At 37.7% G+C, this 17,704-nt stretch overlaps 1 protein-coding gene across 10 annotated transcripts in view; it reads left to right on the forward strand.

Annotated features, from left to right (window-relative positions):
• Positions 1-17,704, forward strand: part of TUT4 (terminal uridylyl transferase 4) — a 215,690-nt gene that overhangs the window by 119,777 nt on the left and 78,209 nt on the right. For all 10 annotated transcript variants that reach the window (XM_030941948.1, XM_010372104.2, XM_030941947.1 and 7 more), the window contains exons 3-4: positions 3,025-3,188; positions 9,872-9,988. In XM_030941948.1, coding sequence (XP_030797808.1) covers positions 3,025-3,188; positions 9,872-9,988 — 281 coding nt within the window. The remainder of the gene's footprint in view (positions 1-3,024; positions 3,189-9,871; positions 9,989-17,704) is intronic.

A 17,704-nucleotide genomic window follows, 5' to 3' on the forward strand; every position in this document is an offset into this window, starting at 1 on the left:
TTTGTTCATTCATCAGTTGATATTTGGATTGTTTCCATCTTTTGATTATTCTGAATAATGCTGTTCTGAACATTTGTGTAAGTTTTTGTGTGGATGTACGTTTTCAGTTTTTCTGTATATCTATTTAGAAGAGAATTGCTAGTTGTATGCTAACTCTGTATTTAAATTTTTTGGTGATAAATACATATAAGATTTACCATCTTAACCGTTTTAAAGTATACAGTTCAGTGGCACTAAGTACATTCACAGTGTTGCACAATCATTACTACTGTCTAATTTCATCATCCCAGAAGGAAACCCTATGCCGATTAAGAGTTACTCCCCATTCTCCCCTTTCCCTAGCCTCTGGCAACTATTAATACACTTTCTATTTCTATGTATTTGCCTATTCTAAATATTTCATAGAAATGAAGTCATACATTATGTGGTCTTCTGTGTCTGGCTTTCATTTAGTGTCATGTTTTTAAGGTTTATCCATGTTGTAGCATGTATCAGTACTTCATTCCTTTTTAAGACTGTTGCTATGGACTGGATTATATCCCCTCCCAAATTCATATGTTGAGGCCCTAACCTCCAACATAATTGTATTTGGAAACAGGGCTTTTAGGTGGTAATTAAGGTTAAATGAGGTCATAAGGGTGAGGTCCTAATCTGGCCTTATAAAAAAGAAGAGAGAACCTCTCTCCTACAAGGAAAGGCCATGTAAACACACAGCAAGAAGGTGGCTGTTTGCAGTCTAAGAAGAGAGCCCTCACCAGACAGTGACCCTGCCAGCACCTTGATCTTTGACTTTCCAGTCTCCAGAACTGTGAGAAAATAAATTTCTGTTGTTTAAGCCACCCAGAGTGTAGTATTTTGTTGTGGCAGCCTGAGCTGACTACAACACCTGAATAATATTCCATTGTATACATATGCCACGTTTTGTTTATCCATTCATCAGAAACGGGTTTTTGGATTGTTTCCACCTTTGGTTATTGTGAATATTCTATGAACATTCATGTACAAGTTTTTGTGTGGATACAGGTTTTCAATTCTTGTTCTGTGAGAGTATTAACATGTAATGAACTAGTGTTTTTGGAACACAATTTAGGACATTCTGCCTGATATTATTTTGTTTTATATGTTGATTCCAGAAAATTAAATAATTTCATATATTTCTGACTTTTAAAGAAAGCTAGGCGGCTTTTTTAGTTCTTTATATTAGCAGAAACGATAGTTTTACAAGATTTGCTGATGATGGTTACCTTGTCACACAAGGCCCGTTATACATATAGAAAAGAGAAAAGGGTTACATTATTATATTGTCTTCTTACTATCCTTTTTCATGAAAAGTAGAAATAATACTAGGATTTCATCTTTTCTTTTACATTTCCATAATAAAATGGTTGCTAAAAAACGAAATTTTTTTTCCAAATATTAGGACATAATTGCAAATTGCTTGTAGTGCATCAATGTTCCTCCAACTGTAATTTAAGAAACACTTATGTAACCTAGCCGTACTTCTTGTGTTTGAATCCTTTTTATAACATCCTTATCTGAGTTTGCCTTCCTAGTCTAGAAATTCCTGTGTTCTTGTGGTAGGAAATGCACCATCTCCAGAGGCATACCATTTCTTTCTTCAGAAAATTAGTGCTATCAAAAGGTAGGCTTGACTGTCAGTGTTCCTCTAGATGCCATGCAGTTGGCTTTTGAGGACAGAATGGAGAGATTTATTGATGATCTATGAGCATTTCTTTTTCAAAATGCTTATAGATACATCCAGATTCATTTGTTTATTCAGCATGACACAGAGCATTAGCTCGGATCTAGGCGTTGTATTAAAATCTGAAGGTAAAAGTAAGACCCTGGTCATCTAATATAGGAGATAGATAAATGAATACAAATTTGATTACTCTGTAAATGTGAGATAGTAGAGGGTAATAGAATAAGAGAATATCAGACTGGCTTATGGAAACAAGTGGTGCTTAAGCTGAATTTTGAAGGACAGGTAAATATTAATTTAATTGGGGAGTGTCAATGGAGAAGGGAGTGGCATACGTAAAGACATTGAGACTCGAAACAGCTTTGGTGATTAATTCTAGCATGTTTAATATGAAGTGAAAAGTGTTACGGCAGGATCTGAGGTTAGAGTTACAGGCAAGTTAGCTAGATTTTTTTCTTTAGATTTTGGCTTAAATGGTATCTCCTCAGAGAAACCTTCTCTGGCTCCCATATTTAAAGTTGGTCTCCCTCACAGTTCCTTGCTTTTTTCCTTTGTAACATTTATTACAACTTGGAATTGTTCTGTTTACTGCCTTCATGAGGGCAAGAGACTGTGTGTAATATGCTAGGGAGTTAAAACTTTGTTCTGAACTCTTCAGAAGCCATTTATGTGTTTTAAGCAAGAGAATAAGGTGATTTGGTTTATATTTTAAAAATCACACTGGTGGAGGAACCTACTGTAGATTAGATACATACTGCTAGATGCTGCAGATGCCAAAGGTGAAAACATAGTCTATGCCTCAAAGAGATTAGAATCTAGTTAGGAGGCAGAGAAGCAAAGGAAAACCATTAATGTAGTGGAGATATCCAGGAGTTCTGTGGAAGGAAAGAAGAAGGAGCCTTGTGTAGGTTTGTGGTCTGGAGTATACCTATGTTGTTTTAATTGCTAGTGAATTTAGTTCAGTGACTAATCTTCTTTGAGTGGTACTCCAAACAGTTTTTTTATCAGATTGACTTGAGAGATTCTACAAGATGATTATGTTATATTAGCTTTGTGTAATATAGTCTCAGTTATGGATCTCTTGATGGGTAGGTTGGAAGAACAGGCTAGTCATTTGACCCTTAAAGGTTTTTCTTTGTGACTTTTGATACCATGTATATCTCTTACCTGTATTTTATATATGCATACCAACTTGTATACTTTCCTAAGGAAAATATAAGGAAATAATATTTTTCTGTGTATAAATTTAATGTCTGTTTTCCATTAAAAATTTTAAAATTTACCAGTTCTAATGATAACTGAGTGATTGGTTTCTTTTCTAGGTAAAATGAAGAATGATGAATCTAATAAAGAAAATTCTTCAGAGATGGACTATTTAGAAAATGCCACTGTGATAGATGAATCTACATTGACACCTGAGCAGAGGCTAGGGTTGAAACAAGCAGAAGAACGCTTAGAAAGAGATCACATCTTTCGACTTGAAAAAGTATACTATGTTGTTTTAGTTATTTGGGGGGAAATGTGTGTTTCATAACTGTTTTCCCCAAGTATAGCTCTTTTTATTTTTCTTTATTCATAAGACAAAGGTAGCATTCATCTTTCCTTACTTCCCTCTTCTCTACCTTTCTTCTTCTTCGCCTCTTTTCTTCGTTGCCTCTCTTTTTCAGCAGTTACTTATTATCTGTGAGTCTGACTTCATTCATCCCAAGGGTTAGCACACTATGGTCTATCCCTTGTTTTTGTTTTTGAATGTGTTATAATACACCTAGCCTCCCCACCGTTTTTGGTAAACATTTTATTGGAATATAGCCATGCCTATTTGTTTACATATTGTCTATGGCTGCTTTCATGCTACAATGGGAAATTTGAGTTGAGTAGTTGTCACAGAGCTTATATGGCTTGAAAAGCATAAAATATTTAGTCTTTGCCAAAGCATAAAATGTCTACCAAAATATTTATTCGCCCCTTTACAGAAGAAACTTGCTGACCTCTGATTTAATCACTCATCAAATAGATACTGAGCACTTGTTTTGTGCCAGGTATTATAATAGGCACTGGGGATGTATTGGTGAAAATGGTAATTTCTTCCCATTAGAAGTTAAAAGTCCATTCAGATTGATGGAAATAAAATAGCAAACACCATACAACACACTAGACTTCTTCCTTTTTCTCTTTTCCTATATTTATTGAATATTTACTATGTGTCAGGAACCATCCTAGCCATTGGTATCTTATTCCTGTGTATTAATTTCTTCTTTTTTTTTTTTTTTTGAGACGGAGTCTTGCTCTGTCCCCAGGCTGGGGTGCAGTGGCCAGATCTCAGCTCACTGCAAGCTCCGCCTCCTGGGTTTACGCCATTCTCCTGCCTCAGCCTCCCGAGTAGCTGGGACTACAGGCGCCCGCCACCTCGCCCGGCTAGTTTTTTGTATTTTTTAGTAGAGACGGGGTTTCACCATGTTAGCCAGGATGGTCTCGATCTTCTGACCTCGTGATCCGCCCATCTTGGCCTCCCAAAGTGCTGGGATTACAAGCTTGAGCCACCGCGCCCGGCCTAATTTCTTAACCTAGAAATACATATTCCTGGCCTCAATAAAAACACTGCTAGGTTTTGAAGGAAAGAATCACAAATCACGGCCAGGCCCAATAGCTCACGCCTGTAATCCCAGCATTTTGGGAAGCTGAGGTGGGCCGATTGCTTGAGGTCAGGAATTCGAGACCAGCGTGACCAACATGGTGAAACCCTGTCTCTACTAAAAATACAAAAATTAGCGAGGTGTGGTAGTCAGTACCTGTCGTCCCAGCTGCTACTTGGGAGGCTGAGGTGGGAGAATTGCTTGAACCCAGGAGGCAGAGGTTGCAGTGAGCCAAGATAGTGCCACTGCACTCCAGCCTGGGCGACAGAGCAAGACTCTGTCTCAAAAAAGAAAAAAAAAAATCACAAATGAAACTATTGACAAATAGATACTTGGGTTATTTGTAAATATGCTTACAAGGAAATAGGTCATCATTCTTGATAAATAAGGAAAGAAATGGTATGATTTTGTATAGTTTAGAAAAATGAAATTGTATCTAGATTGAAAAAGAACAATCGTGGGTTATTAATAGAATTTACAGCAGAGTAGTCGCCACATGAAAAGAGAAAGGAATATCAAGGAGTAGAGGACCATAATACAGGAGAGAGTTTGGGTTGTATAGTTAACCTTACCAGATCCTAGTTAAAAGGAAGTCTTTTTTGCAATTTGCTCTTTTGCTTTTTTTGTGTTGTGTGTGTGTGTGTGTGTGTGTGTGTGTGTGTGTGTTTTGAGACGGAGTCTCACTCTGTTGCCCAGGTTGAAGTACATTGGCATGATCTCAGCTCACCGCAACCTCCACCTCCTGGGTTCAAGCAATTCTCCTGCCTCAGCCTCCTGAGTAGCTGGGATTATAATTGTGCGCCACCATGCCCTGCTCATTTTTGTATTTTTAGTAGAGACAGGGTTTCACCATATTGGCCAGGCTGGTCTTGAACTCCTGACCTCAAATGATCCCCCCACCCTGGCCTCCCAAAGTGCTAGGATTACAGGCGGGAGCCACCATGTCCGGCCTTTTACTTAGTTCTGTCTTTACTTAGTTCTCTCACTTTTCCTCTGGGATTGGTAAATTTCTGGATGACATCTCAACTGACCTTGGATAAATCTCTATCACTGGAATCTGATTCTGTCTCCTTATTTATAATATAATAAAGATTGACCTACCTGGTAAAATAATTCAATTCTGTTCATCTTTATTTAGTACTTAATACATAGCAGATTTTGTGCCAGAAACTTTACTTGTGTTATCTTATTTAATCCTCATAACAGCTCTATGCGCTAGGTGTTATAGTTTTGTCCATTGTCAGAATAAATATTGAATGCCTTTTATGTGCCATGATCTAGTACCTGACATTTTAGAAAACATGATTGCTTTTCTAGGAGTTCACTAGAGAAAGACACATAAGCAAATACTAGTGATAATAACAGTATTTTTTGAAAATGGTATCATAGACAAAAGAGTGACCAATTTAAGTCGTGAGTATAGAGGCATTAATTTGGAGAATGCTTTATAAGGTGACATTGGAGCTGTCTCTCAAGAAATGTCTAGGAATTGACCAGGTAGGTAGGAGAAAGGTGGTCAGTTGTTACTGAAAGAAGGAAGAAGTTGGGATGGAATAGGTATTTGATGGTAGTAGGAAAAATGGCCTGGGGTGAAAATAAAGCTTGGAAGCATTGGAAAACATTTTATTTGTTGTTGAATTTATATAGTCAGTAATGATGTAAAGTTACTGTGCCAGAACCAGTGTAAATATTTGTAATCCCTTTGCTTTCTGACACCTCTTTATTTCTCATGCCCTCCAAACTTACTTTCAATTCATTGTGCTCTTTTTTTTTTTTTAAATTATTTGGCCTCTTGAACTTGGTGCAATTCATTGCACTCTTTTTTTCTTTTTTCTTTTTGAGACAGGGTCTCATTCTTGTTGCCCAGGCTGAATTGCAGTGGTGCAATAATGGCTCATTGCAGCCTCGACCTCCCAGGCTCAGGTACCTCAGCCTCCCGAGTAACTTGGGAATATAGGCATGTGCCACCAACCCTGCTAGTTTTTTATATTTTTTGTAGAGATGGTGTTTTGCCAGGTTGCCCAGACTGGTCTCGGCCTCCCAACGTGCTGAGTTTACAGGTGTGAGCCACAGTGCTCAGGCAAATTCATTGTACTCTTTTTTTTGAGACAGGGTCTCATTCTGTCTCCCAGGCTGGAGTGCAGCGGCACAATCTCGGCTCACTGCAACCTCTGCCTCCTGGGTTCAAGTGATTCTTATGCCTCAGCCTCCTGAGTAGCTGGGACTACAGGCATGCGCTACCACAACCAGCTTGTCCTCTTAATTAACATTTTTCTTTATCAAATTTAGACACTCATTAAGAATATTCACAGGTGTTTTTTTAATTTTTTTTTTTTTAATTTTTTATTTCTTCAGGTCCTTTGGTTCACAGTGTTTCCATAGATTACCTAATTGAAGAATAAAGATGTAGACTGTAGATTTTTGCTCTGTACCAAAGAAGAAATAAGTGCAAACCATTAGATCAGAAGGGTAAATTTTCCTATGATTGAATGTTAAATATTGAGTTGGAAATACCCAGAAATCTTTGTTCTAGCTTGTTTGCAGAAAGTTAGAGATTTACTAGTCGGTTTATTTAATGGTAAAATAAAACTATAATAAAAAATGTTAACTTTTTTATGTATTTTTTTTCTGTGAAACTAAAAAGTTTATGATGAAGAGAGCAGTTTTGTCTGATTTGATATTGTGCCCAGTACATGCCTTGCACGAAGTGATTGGTTGATAATTACAGTGTGCACAGTGGTCAAGTGTATGGATTTTGGAGTCATTGGGTCTAGCTCTGCCACTTACTGGTTGGATAACCTTGGATAAATTATTTAAATTCTTTAAACATCAGTTTACTCATCAGTAAAATGGGATTGATGACAATTATAACACCTAGCTCACAGGACTATTATGAGGATTAAATAAAATAATACAAGTAAAGTTTTTAGCACAAGACCTGGTATGTAGTAAGAAATAAAGATGAGCTACTTGTAGAACTGAATTACTTTACCAAATAGGGCAATTTTTATTATAAATAAGGAGATAGAACCAGGCTGCAGTGATACAGCTTTATCCAAGGTCAGTGGAGACGTCATCCGAGGCCTTCTGACTCCCTGTTCAGTGTAATACCAAAATTTTCTTGATAGACATGTCTTTGGTCTGCTAACATTTTACAATTGAAAAGTTCACATAATTGATTTCATGACTTCCTTAGTGACCTCATCAGTACACAGGGCTTTAGGTATTTTGTATATATGCTTTCAACTCCTGAAAACAACCCTTTTTACTGCCTTCACCACTCTCACCTTGAACTAAGCCAACATAATCTCTTTTTTGGATTATTGAATTAATTCTGTTAACTGCAGTAGCTTTTTCCTGCGTCTGTTCTCAATATAGAAAGCAAATGATCCTTTTAAAATATAAATTAGATCTTGTAATTCTCTGTTTGTAAACCTTCAATGGCTTTCCTCAATACTTAGAATGAAAGCCAGAGTCTTCACAAGGGATTTTGTGTTCTGTCCCCTATTAGCTCTCTGTTCCAGTTATGCTAACATTTTGTAGTTTCTCAAATATTTTAGGTACCTTCCTGCCTCAGGGCCTTGGCATTCATTTTTCCCTCTGCTTGAAATGTGTCTTTTCAGATATCCACACAGCTTTATCCTTCACTTCCTTAAAGTTACTTTATCAGTAAGCTCTTAAATGATGTCTCTACTTTTAAAAAGCAGTAACTCCACCGACCCCATGCATATTTGTGCATTTGTTTATTACCTGTCTCCTTACACTATAATGTCATTTCATACAGACAGGGATTTCTATTTTGTTTACTGCTCTTATCCCCAGCTCCTAGAAAGATGTTTGCTGTATAATATGAACTCGGAATATATTTGGCGAGTAAAGAAGTAGTTGTTTTGAAACTAAGAGGTAGCATTTTCTTTGAGGACTTAATTCATTCTCCAGTAGGAACTGATTTGACAGAATTTTTATGCTAGAGAATTGAAATAACTAGATTGAGCCAACTTTTCTTACTTGTTGCCTTGGGCAAATTATTTAATCCCTGAGTTTTAGTTTGCCAATAAAATGGGGAATTCTGATAGGGTTGTTGAAAGGTTAATACTATACTGCTGTGGCTATATTTATTTTTAGTCTGTAGCAGGATTGTTGCTAAATTTGGAGCAAGTTTCTCGTTTAAAAGAAATCATGTAATTTTCTGAAGTGAAAGAATCTTTTTGTCAGAAGCTGAAGCCTGTTGAATATCGTAAATCAATCTGAAATAAAAACTAAGCAGTGCTAAAGTTTCAGTGTAAGGCATTAGAAACTTTAAAAATTCCACATGCATTTATTGTGTGTTTGTAATTTTTTATTGCATAATCTGTGTAGAATGTTGGCTTCAGATTCATATGTACAGGAATTTAAATTCGATGTCTTCCACTTAATACTGCTACATCCTTGTAAAAGGTGCAGGTTCTGTGGGCTTTTGTTTTCACAACTATAAGATGAAAATAATGGCAATTTAATCGGATGATTAGAGGAATTAAAATGACAAATTGTATGTCAAACACCTAGCATAGTGCCTGGCACATAACAGGTACTCAGTAATTACTAAGTTTTATTAGTATTTAGAGAATACATATATGAAGTATGAGTGACGTTCTGTGACTGATAGTTTAGTGTATTAGAATTATTCCCTTCAGTAGTGACCTCAGGAGGTTGTTCATTTATTCCCATGATATTGTGATTGGAGTGTTTTTCGAACTCAGCTTTTGAAATTTCTTCCATATTTATGGCCCATTCTTTTGAAATCCCCAATTCGAGGGCAGATTTTATTTTTTTATAGTAATCAAAATGGCTGCAAGTTAAGTTTGAAATCAGTTTTAGGGACAACATTGGAATAAGACTAGCAGGACCTCATTTCTTTCTTTCTTTCTTTTTTTTTTTTTTTTTTGGTTGAGACGAAGTCTTACTCTGTTGCCCAGGCTTGAGTGCAGTGATGCAATCTCGGCTTGTTGCTGCAACCTCTGGCTCCCAGGCTGAGATAATTCTTCCACCTCAGCCTCCAGAGTAGCTGGGATTACAAGTCTGCGCCACCATGCATGGCTACATTTTGTATTTTTAGTAGAGAATGGCTTTCTCCATGTTGTCCAGGCTGGTCTCCAACTTCTGAGCTCAAGTGATCCGCCAGCCTCGTCCTCCGAAAGTGCTGGGATTACAGGCATAGCCACCACACCCGGCTCGACTTTACATTGGATTCTAAAGATGATATTAGATGAATATTAAACATAATTTAGCATTACCATGATACTGTTAGATATTGTATGTAATCTCCTATGATGTATGTAGTATGTAATCTCCTATGATGACTATTTTGAAAAAGGACTACTGTCTCTTTGGTATATAAGTTTATTAAAAACTATTACTTTAGAAGAAGGAAAGGATAAGGAGAAAACCTTCAGTGCTTATTTTGTCTACTTACGTAATTGTATTATTAACTTACATAGTCAATAGTTTACTCCTCTGTTTTCTGAATAAAATGAATTTTTTAAACTTGTCTCTTCAGCGATCACCAGAATATACCAATTGTCGGTATCTATGCAAACTTTGCTTAATTCACATTGAAAATATCCAGGGAGCTCATAAACATATAAAGGAGAAACGACATAAGAAAAATATTTTGGTAAGTTCTTTTTTAAAAATACTTTTATTTATTTTTCAAGTTGTAAAACCGTATCAAATATTTTTTATTTGTGAAACTAAAAATGAAATATTTGTCCAATCTTATATTAGTAACTGAAGTGATAGCTTTGGAAGCTATTATTGCCTTCCTTATCTGAGTTAATCAGGAAGGAAGGAACCTTGTTGAGACCAGTTTGCTCATCCTGTAGAATGTTGATTCCTAAGTTTAGAGCCGTTAGGTACAATCAGTCCATCCAACTGATGTTTATTGAGTTCTTGTGTGCTAGTTCTAGGCAGTGTCGAATAACATAGTTGTGGTTCCTGCCCTCAGATTATCTAAGAATTGATGAGGGCATGCGTTGAATAAAGATTTAAATATAATGAGTTTTGTTAGAGGGGGAAGAGTGTGCTAAGGAGGTGTACGAGGATATTTTACTTCATCTAGAACAGGGGAGGTTTCTCTGAGAAAGTAATGTTTGAATTGAACTTTGAAGTAGTAGTTTAAATGGCAAAAAGGTGAGTGGCCTAGAAGGGTAAGTGGGAGAGCACTTTACACAAAAAGCAGCATGAATTGAAAGCCTTTAGGCAGGAAAAGGCATGGCGTGTGAGTAACTGAAAGTCTAGTATGATTGGAACAAAGAGCTGGGGAAAAATGGTGTGATATGAAGCTGGAAAACTGCAGACCATTAAGAAATTTATAAGCTTTGGGAATTTGTAATTTTTCAGTTTTTCCATTAAAATATCCTGTAGACGTGGATATGAATAGAGTTCTTTTAAAAATGTATTAGTAAATTAGCTATTTAATTTTTTCTTTTTAAAGCTACAACAACAATAATAATGCTGTGTAACCTCTTACTTATCTCTAAGTCTTAGCTCGTATATCTTCTTTAAGAAATTTTCTACCTGACCCTCTCAGCAAGTCTGGGTTGGATACTCCTTCTCTGTGCCCCCATAACAACTTTTACATATCTTGATGAGAAAATCTAACACATTGTATTCTGGCAGTCTACCTTCTCTTCCCTTCTAGACTTCAATATACAGTATTCTAGAAGGCATATTTAGTTATTTTTGTTTCTGAGTTGCTTAGGATAGTGTCTGACAACAGTAGGTGCTCAACATAGTTTTCTTGAAAAAATGAATGAACTGAAACAAATAGAACAGGGACAAGGGAGTAGTTTAGGTGATAGTAATTAGGAATTTTCCAAAAATGTCGGAAGATGCCTATCATTAGTTCCAGGAAGTTTGGACTTGCAAGCAAGAAAACTTTTTTGTTTTGTTTTGGAGACAGTGTCTCACTCTGTCTTCCAGGCTGGAGTGCAGTGGCACGATCTTGGCTCACTGTAACCTCTGCCTCCCAGGTTTAGCGATTATCCTGCCTCAGCCTCCCAGGTAGCTGGGATTACAGGCACACCATGCCTGGGTGATTTTCATATTTTTGATAGAGATGGGGTTTCACCAGGGCAAGCAAGAAACTTAGAAAGAAAATCATACCTAGGCTGAGTGCAGTGGCTAAAGGTCTGTAATCCCAGCACTTTGGGAGGCTGAGGCAGGTGAATTGCTTGAGCCTAGGAGTTCAAGACCAGCCTGGGCAATGTGGCGAAACCCTGTTTCTACTAAAAATACATAAAAATTAGCTGGCCATGGTGGCATGTACCTGTAATCCCAGCTGCTTGGGAGGCTGAGGTATGAGAATTGTTTGAACCCATGAGCCAAGATCACACCACTTCACTTTAGTCTGGGCGAGGGAGGGAGACTCTATCTCAGAAAAAAAAAAAAAAAGAAAAGAAAAAGAAAACTATACCTATACACATTACAGATTGAGTATACCTTATCCTAAATGCTTGGGACCAAAGTATTTTGGATTTTTTTAGATTTTGGAATATTTGCATTATACTTTAATGAGCATTTCCTTTGAGCATCGTGTTGGTGTTCAAAAGTTTCAGATTTTGGAGCATTTCACATTTTGGATTTTCAGATTAGGGATGCTCAGTCCGTATAGGGAAACTTTAGAACATTACAGAAACAAACAAAAAGAAAGCAAACTTGAATGCAGCCATGTAGGACTTATACTTTTGATGAAGTTAGAGTAACAGTGGATTTACTTTTCCCTTGAAATGACCAAAAAAAAAAAAAAAAAAAAAAAATACAGAAATATGAAGCAGTGGTTTTCAAGAGGCAAAGGACAGTCAATGAATGAAAAACAAATGGCCTGAGCCCAATGTTGGCTCCAGCTTGAGAGTTTCTAGATTGCACTATAGGGAAGGGAACCCAGTGGACTCTCACAGTTGAAGAGAGGGAACTTAGAGTCCACTAAGTCCAGGATAGCTAGAATTCACAGGACAGTGTAACTAAAATGAGAAAACTGCACAAAAAGAAATCCAGAGAGCTGTAGATGGTCCTCTTAAAGTATTCAGCACAATGCTGGTTGGTGCATGCATGTGAAATAGCTTCCTGAACCCAGGGAAAGAACTGTCAGAGGAAATTAGAACAGTGCTTGGTGCTCACACGGGACTTTTTCCTGTCCAGACTGGAAAGCCTCATACTTCATGAAGCACTCGGTAGAGTACTCAGAAAAATCTTGTTTCAGTAGTATAGATATTTAGTACTAAACTAAATGTGGTCTGGTCCTATATAAAATATTTTAAAGGCAAGATTCAAAATGATAAATGGTTTCCAAGTATTTAATGTCATTACAGAACAAAGCTTAAGGATATTACAGAAATACAAAAATACTCATCACTGAAAAAAATTCACATAATGTGACATTTAGTCAAAGATTATCAGGCATGCAAGGAGACAGGAAAATACAAATCATGATGAAGAGAAAAGTCAGCTATAATAACTGACCTTGAACTGACCAGCCTTTGTTAGGATTAGCAGAGAAGGACAGTAAGACAGTTAATACAACTGTATTCTTGATGTTCCAGAGATGAAGTAGAGACATGGAAGATATGAAAAAGATATGAACAGGACTTTTAGAAACGAAAACTACAACATCTAAGATTAAAACTACATTGGGTAGGAATAATAGTACATCAAACATTGCAAAAGAAAAGGTTAGTGAACTCTTGAAGATATAGCAATGGAAACCACCAGAGTGAAACACAGAAAAAAATTAAACAAAAAGGAAAAAGAAAAAAGTCATTGAGCTCTGGGATGATTGATCAATATACATGTACCTGTTCTATACAAATTCTTCCAGAACATTGAAGAGGAGGAATACTTCCCAGTTCAGTCTGTGCGTATGAGGTCCACATAACTCTGATACTCAAACCACAGAAATACATTACAATAAAGGAAAACGTTATTCTTAACTTGTTGACTCCGATGGGAGAAAAAAAGGAAGAAGGCCGGGCGCAGTGGCTCAAGCCTGTAATCCCAGCACTTTGGGAGGCCGAGACGGGCGGATCACGAGGTCAGGAGATCGAGACCATCCTGGCTAAAACGGTGAAACCCCGTCTCTACTAAAAAATACAAAAAAAAAAAAAAAAAAAAAAAAAAAAAAAAACTAGCCGGGCGAGGTGGCGGGCGCCTGTAGTCCCAGCTACTCCGGAGGCTGAGGCAGGAGAATAGCGTGAACCCGGGAGGCAGAGCTTGCAGTGAGCTGAGATCCGGCCACTGCAGTCCAGCCCGGGCGACAGAGCGAGACTCCGTCTCAAAAAAAAAAAAAAAAAAAAACTTTAGACCAAAGCTCCTCATGAACGTAGATGCAAAAATTCTAAATATAATTTTAGCCAGTTGAATCCAACAGCATATTAAAGGAATGAATATGGCATGATCAAGTGGGGCTTTATTCCAGGAGTGCATTGTTAATTTTACATTAAAAAAGTCGTTCATTGGTTAGGCACAGTGGCTCACGCCTGTAATCCCAGTTGTTTGGGCGGCTATGGAGGGCAGATCACCTGAGGTTAGGAGTTCGAGACCAGCCTGGCCAACGTGGTGAAACCCCATCTCTACTAAAAATAACAAAAATTAGCCAGGCATGGTGGCTCATGCCTGAAATCTCAGCTACTTGGGAGGCTGAACCCAGGAGGTTGAGGTTGCAGTAAGCTCAGATTGTGCCACTGCACCCCAGCCTGGGCAGCAGAGCAAGACTTCATCTCAAAAAACAACAAAAACAACAACAAAACCTGCTCATTGTAATTTACCATGTTAGCAAACAGAGAAAACTATGTGATTATCTTAGTAGATGCTGAAAAAGCATTTTCAAAAATGTTTTGATAAAAATTCTAAGCATGGCCGGGTGCGGTGGAACATGCCTGTAACCCCACCTCTTTGGGAGGCTGAAGCAGGCAGATCACCTGAGGTTGGGAGTTCGAGACCAACCTGGCCAATGCGGTGAACTCCCCCTCCACTAAAAATACAAAAATTAGCTGAGCGTGGTGACACACACCTGTAATTCCAGCTACTCGAGAGGCTGAGGCAGGAGAATTGCTTGAATCCTGGAGGTGGAGGTTGCAGTGAGCTGAGATGGTGCCACTGCACTCCAGCCTGGGTGGCAGAGTGATACTCTGTCTCAAAAAAAAAAAAAAAAAAAAAAAGGGTCTGAGCAAACTAGGAGTAGAAGACGACTTCTATAACATGATAAAGACATCTACAAAGCTGGGTGTGTAGACCCAGCTCCTTTGGTTGTTTGAACCTAGGAGTTTGAGACCAGCCTGGGCAATATAATGAGCCCCTGTTAAAAAAAAAATTCTATAAAAAACTAACAGTTATCATCATACTTAAGTATTAAAAACTAAATGCTGTTCCCCCAAGATTAGGAAAAAAGACAGGTATGAAAGTAGTGTAGCTGCAAAGAGTATGGTGGTTCTTCAGCAAATTAAAAATAGGAACTACAGTATGATCCAGTAATTTCACTTCTGGGTATATACTTAAAAGAATTGAAAACAGGGTTTCAAAGAGATATTTATACACCCAGGTTCATGGCAACATTACTCACAATAGCTAGTATGTGGAAGCAATTCAGATACCCAATGATGGATGAATAGATAGGCAAAATGTGCGGTATTCATACAATGGAATGTTAGCCTTAAAAAGGATGGAAATTCTGTAATATGCTACAACATGGATGAACCTTGAGAAATGCTAAGTGAAATAAGCCAGTTAGAAAATGAAAAATAGTGTATGATTCCATTCATATGAGTTTTTTTAGAGTAGTCAGAATCAGAGACAGAATAGTGCTTGCCATAGGCTTGGAGGAGGGGGAAATGGGGAGTTATTGCTTGACAGAGAGTTTTGGTTTTGCATTTGTGTTCTGTGTTAGAGTATTTGGATTTTATTTTGAGCATTATGGAGTTTAATAACATGTTGTTTTCGAGATAGAGTCTTGCTCTGTCACCCAGACTGAAGTGCAGTGGCGGGATCTCGGCTCACTGCAAACTCTGCCTCCTGGATTCAAGCAATTCTTCTGCCTCAGCCTCCCGAGTAGCTGGGATTACGAGTGCGCACCAGCATGCCTGGCTAATTTTTGTATTTTTAGTAGACACAGAGTCTCACCATGTTGGCCAGGCTAGTCTCGAACTCCTGACCTCATGATCCGCCCACCTCGGCCTCCCAGAGGGCTGGGATTACAGGCTTGAAACTCTGCGCCTGGCCATAACATGTATTTTTGCAAGGTCACTCACCCTGGCCTCTTTGTGAAAGAAGCCTGAGAAGGGTCTGTTTGGGGAGACCAGTTAGCCTTTCATAATAATCTAGTAAGCTATGAACACTGACCTGAAGTAGTAGTTAGTGAGAATGGAGTTGAGTTTGAAGAGAGATTCAGGATGTAGAATTGTGGGAATAGAGGCCCACGATGTCTTGAATGATCATAAGGTATCTGATTTGAGATGTTATCATAGATTGTGATGTCATTTACTTAGAAGTAAAAAATGTTTCATAACATTCTGAGTTTGAGACATTTATGGAACATTTCAAGTAGAGATGTCCCACAGTCATTTGAATATAAGGATCTGGAACTTATGTTAGCAGTTGGAGATTCAGGTTTGGTAAACTTCAGCAGTTGAAATCATAGATGTGGATGAGGTCACCAAATGAATAAGGACAGAATGTCAAGGAATACAAACATTTAATGGACTAGTAGAGGAAGAGCAGTGAATAGATTGGTGAATGAGTAGAATAATAGGAAAAATAGAGAAAGGTGTTAGAGAAACTAAAAGAAAGTTTCAAGATGGTAGTCGAAAATGTGATAATATGGATAAAAATAATCTAAAAGCTTAAAGATGTCTGATTTGGTGCCTGTAGTCTAAGCTACTCAGGATACTGAGGTAGGAGGATTGCTTGAGCCCAGGAGTTGGGGTACATACTGGGCAACGTAGCAAAATCCTGTCAATTAAAAAATAAATAAACAAAAATTTAAAATGTCAGATTTGGCAACTAAGGAGGTTTTGATAATCCTGGGAAGAACAGTTTCTGTTTTAGAACTAAAAAATACATAGTTTTGAGTGAGGAGGTATAAGGAGGTAAAAGGAGAATAGACTCAACTTTCAGGAAGCTTAATTGTGCAGAAAAGAAAGGAAGATTGGTAGTAGCTAGAGTGGCACACAATTTTTTTTTTCTTTTAATTTGGCAGAGTAAAATTCTCATCACAGTTTTAATTTTTTAATTTAAATAATCATTTAATCTTTCTCTCTCTTGAGTGTAAGCTCCATGAGGGCAGGGATTATATGCATTATTTTTTCCCATCTTAGTACAGTACCTGGCATATAGTTGTTCCATAAATACTTGTTGATTAATGATTTAAATGGAGTGGAAAGAGCATACGCTTTGGAGTTAGAACTAGATTTAATTCTCAGTTCCACCTTGTAGTTGTAGGATGATATTTAACATCTATAAGTCTCAGTATTCTTATCTATAAAATGGTTTTTGTAGTATCTATCTGGGGAGTGATATTGTAAGAATTAAGTGACATAACAGCTGTAAAGCACTTGGCACGGTGCCAGGTCCGTAGTAGGTACTCAGTAAATGGTAGTTGTTGCTGTTAGTGTAGAGGTAAAGAGTGCTTACTTAATGTGCTGGGTGGCTTGGTGACTCACACCTGTAATCCTGGTACTTTGGGAGGCCAAGGTAGGTGGATCTCCTGAGCTCAGGAGTTCGAGACCAGCCTGGGCAACATAGTGAAACCCCATCTCTACCAAAAATATAAAAAATTAGCTGAGCGTGGTGGCATGTGCCTGTGGTCCCAGCTACTTGAGAGGCTGAGGTGGAGGAGCTCTTGTATCCGGGAGGTGGAGATTGCAGTGAGCAGAGATTTACTCAATTGCACACCAACCTGGGTGACAGAGTGAGACCTCGTCTCAAAAAAAAAAAAAAAAAAAAACAAACTTAATGAAAACACCAACTAGTAGATTGTGTAATGTTTAAAATAAGGAGAAGGAGATTATTACTGAGTAGGTAAAGAAGGATGGAATTCAGAGCATAGGTGATAGTATTAATCATGATTTCAATGGAGCATTTCATTATGTTGGAAAAGAAAGGTATTAAGAAGGGTTTGCTGAATATTTGACTTTTAAGCTATACCTTGAAGGATGATTACTTTTACCAGGTGGATACACATAGGGGACAAAATGATTAAAGGCATGGAGGCCCAATAGCACATAGAGTATTTGGAGACTGGTGACTATTTACATGTGGATGTCTATTGGAGAGGTTGGAGGAAGACCTGGAAATGCAAATTGAGACCAAAATGCTTTATATTCCATGTTAAGAAGATGTT

This window comes from Rhinopithecus roxellana, chromosome 12, assembly GCF_007565055.1.
Source record: "Rhinopithecus roxellana isolate Shanxi Qingling chromosome 12, ASM756505v1, whole genome shotgun sequence".
NCBI classification, from domain to species: Eukaryota; Metazoa; Chordata; class Mammalia; order Primates; family Cercopithecidae; genus Rhinopithecus; species Rhinopithecus roxellana.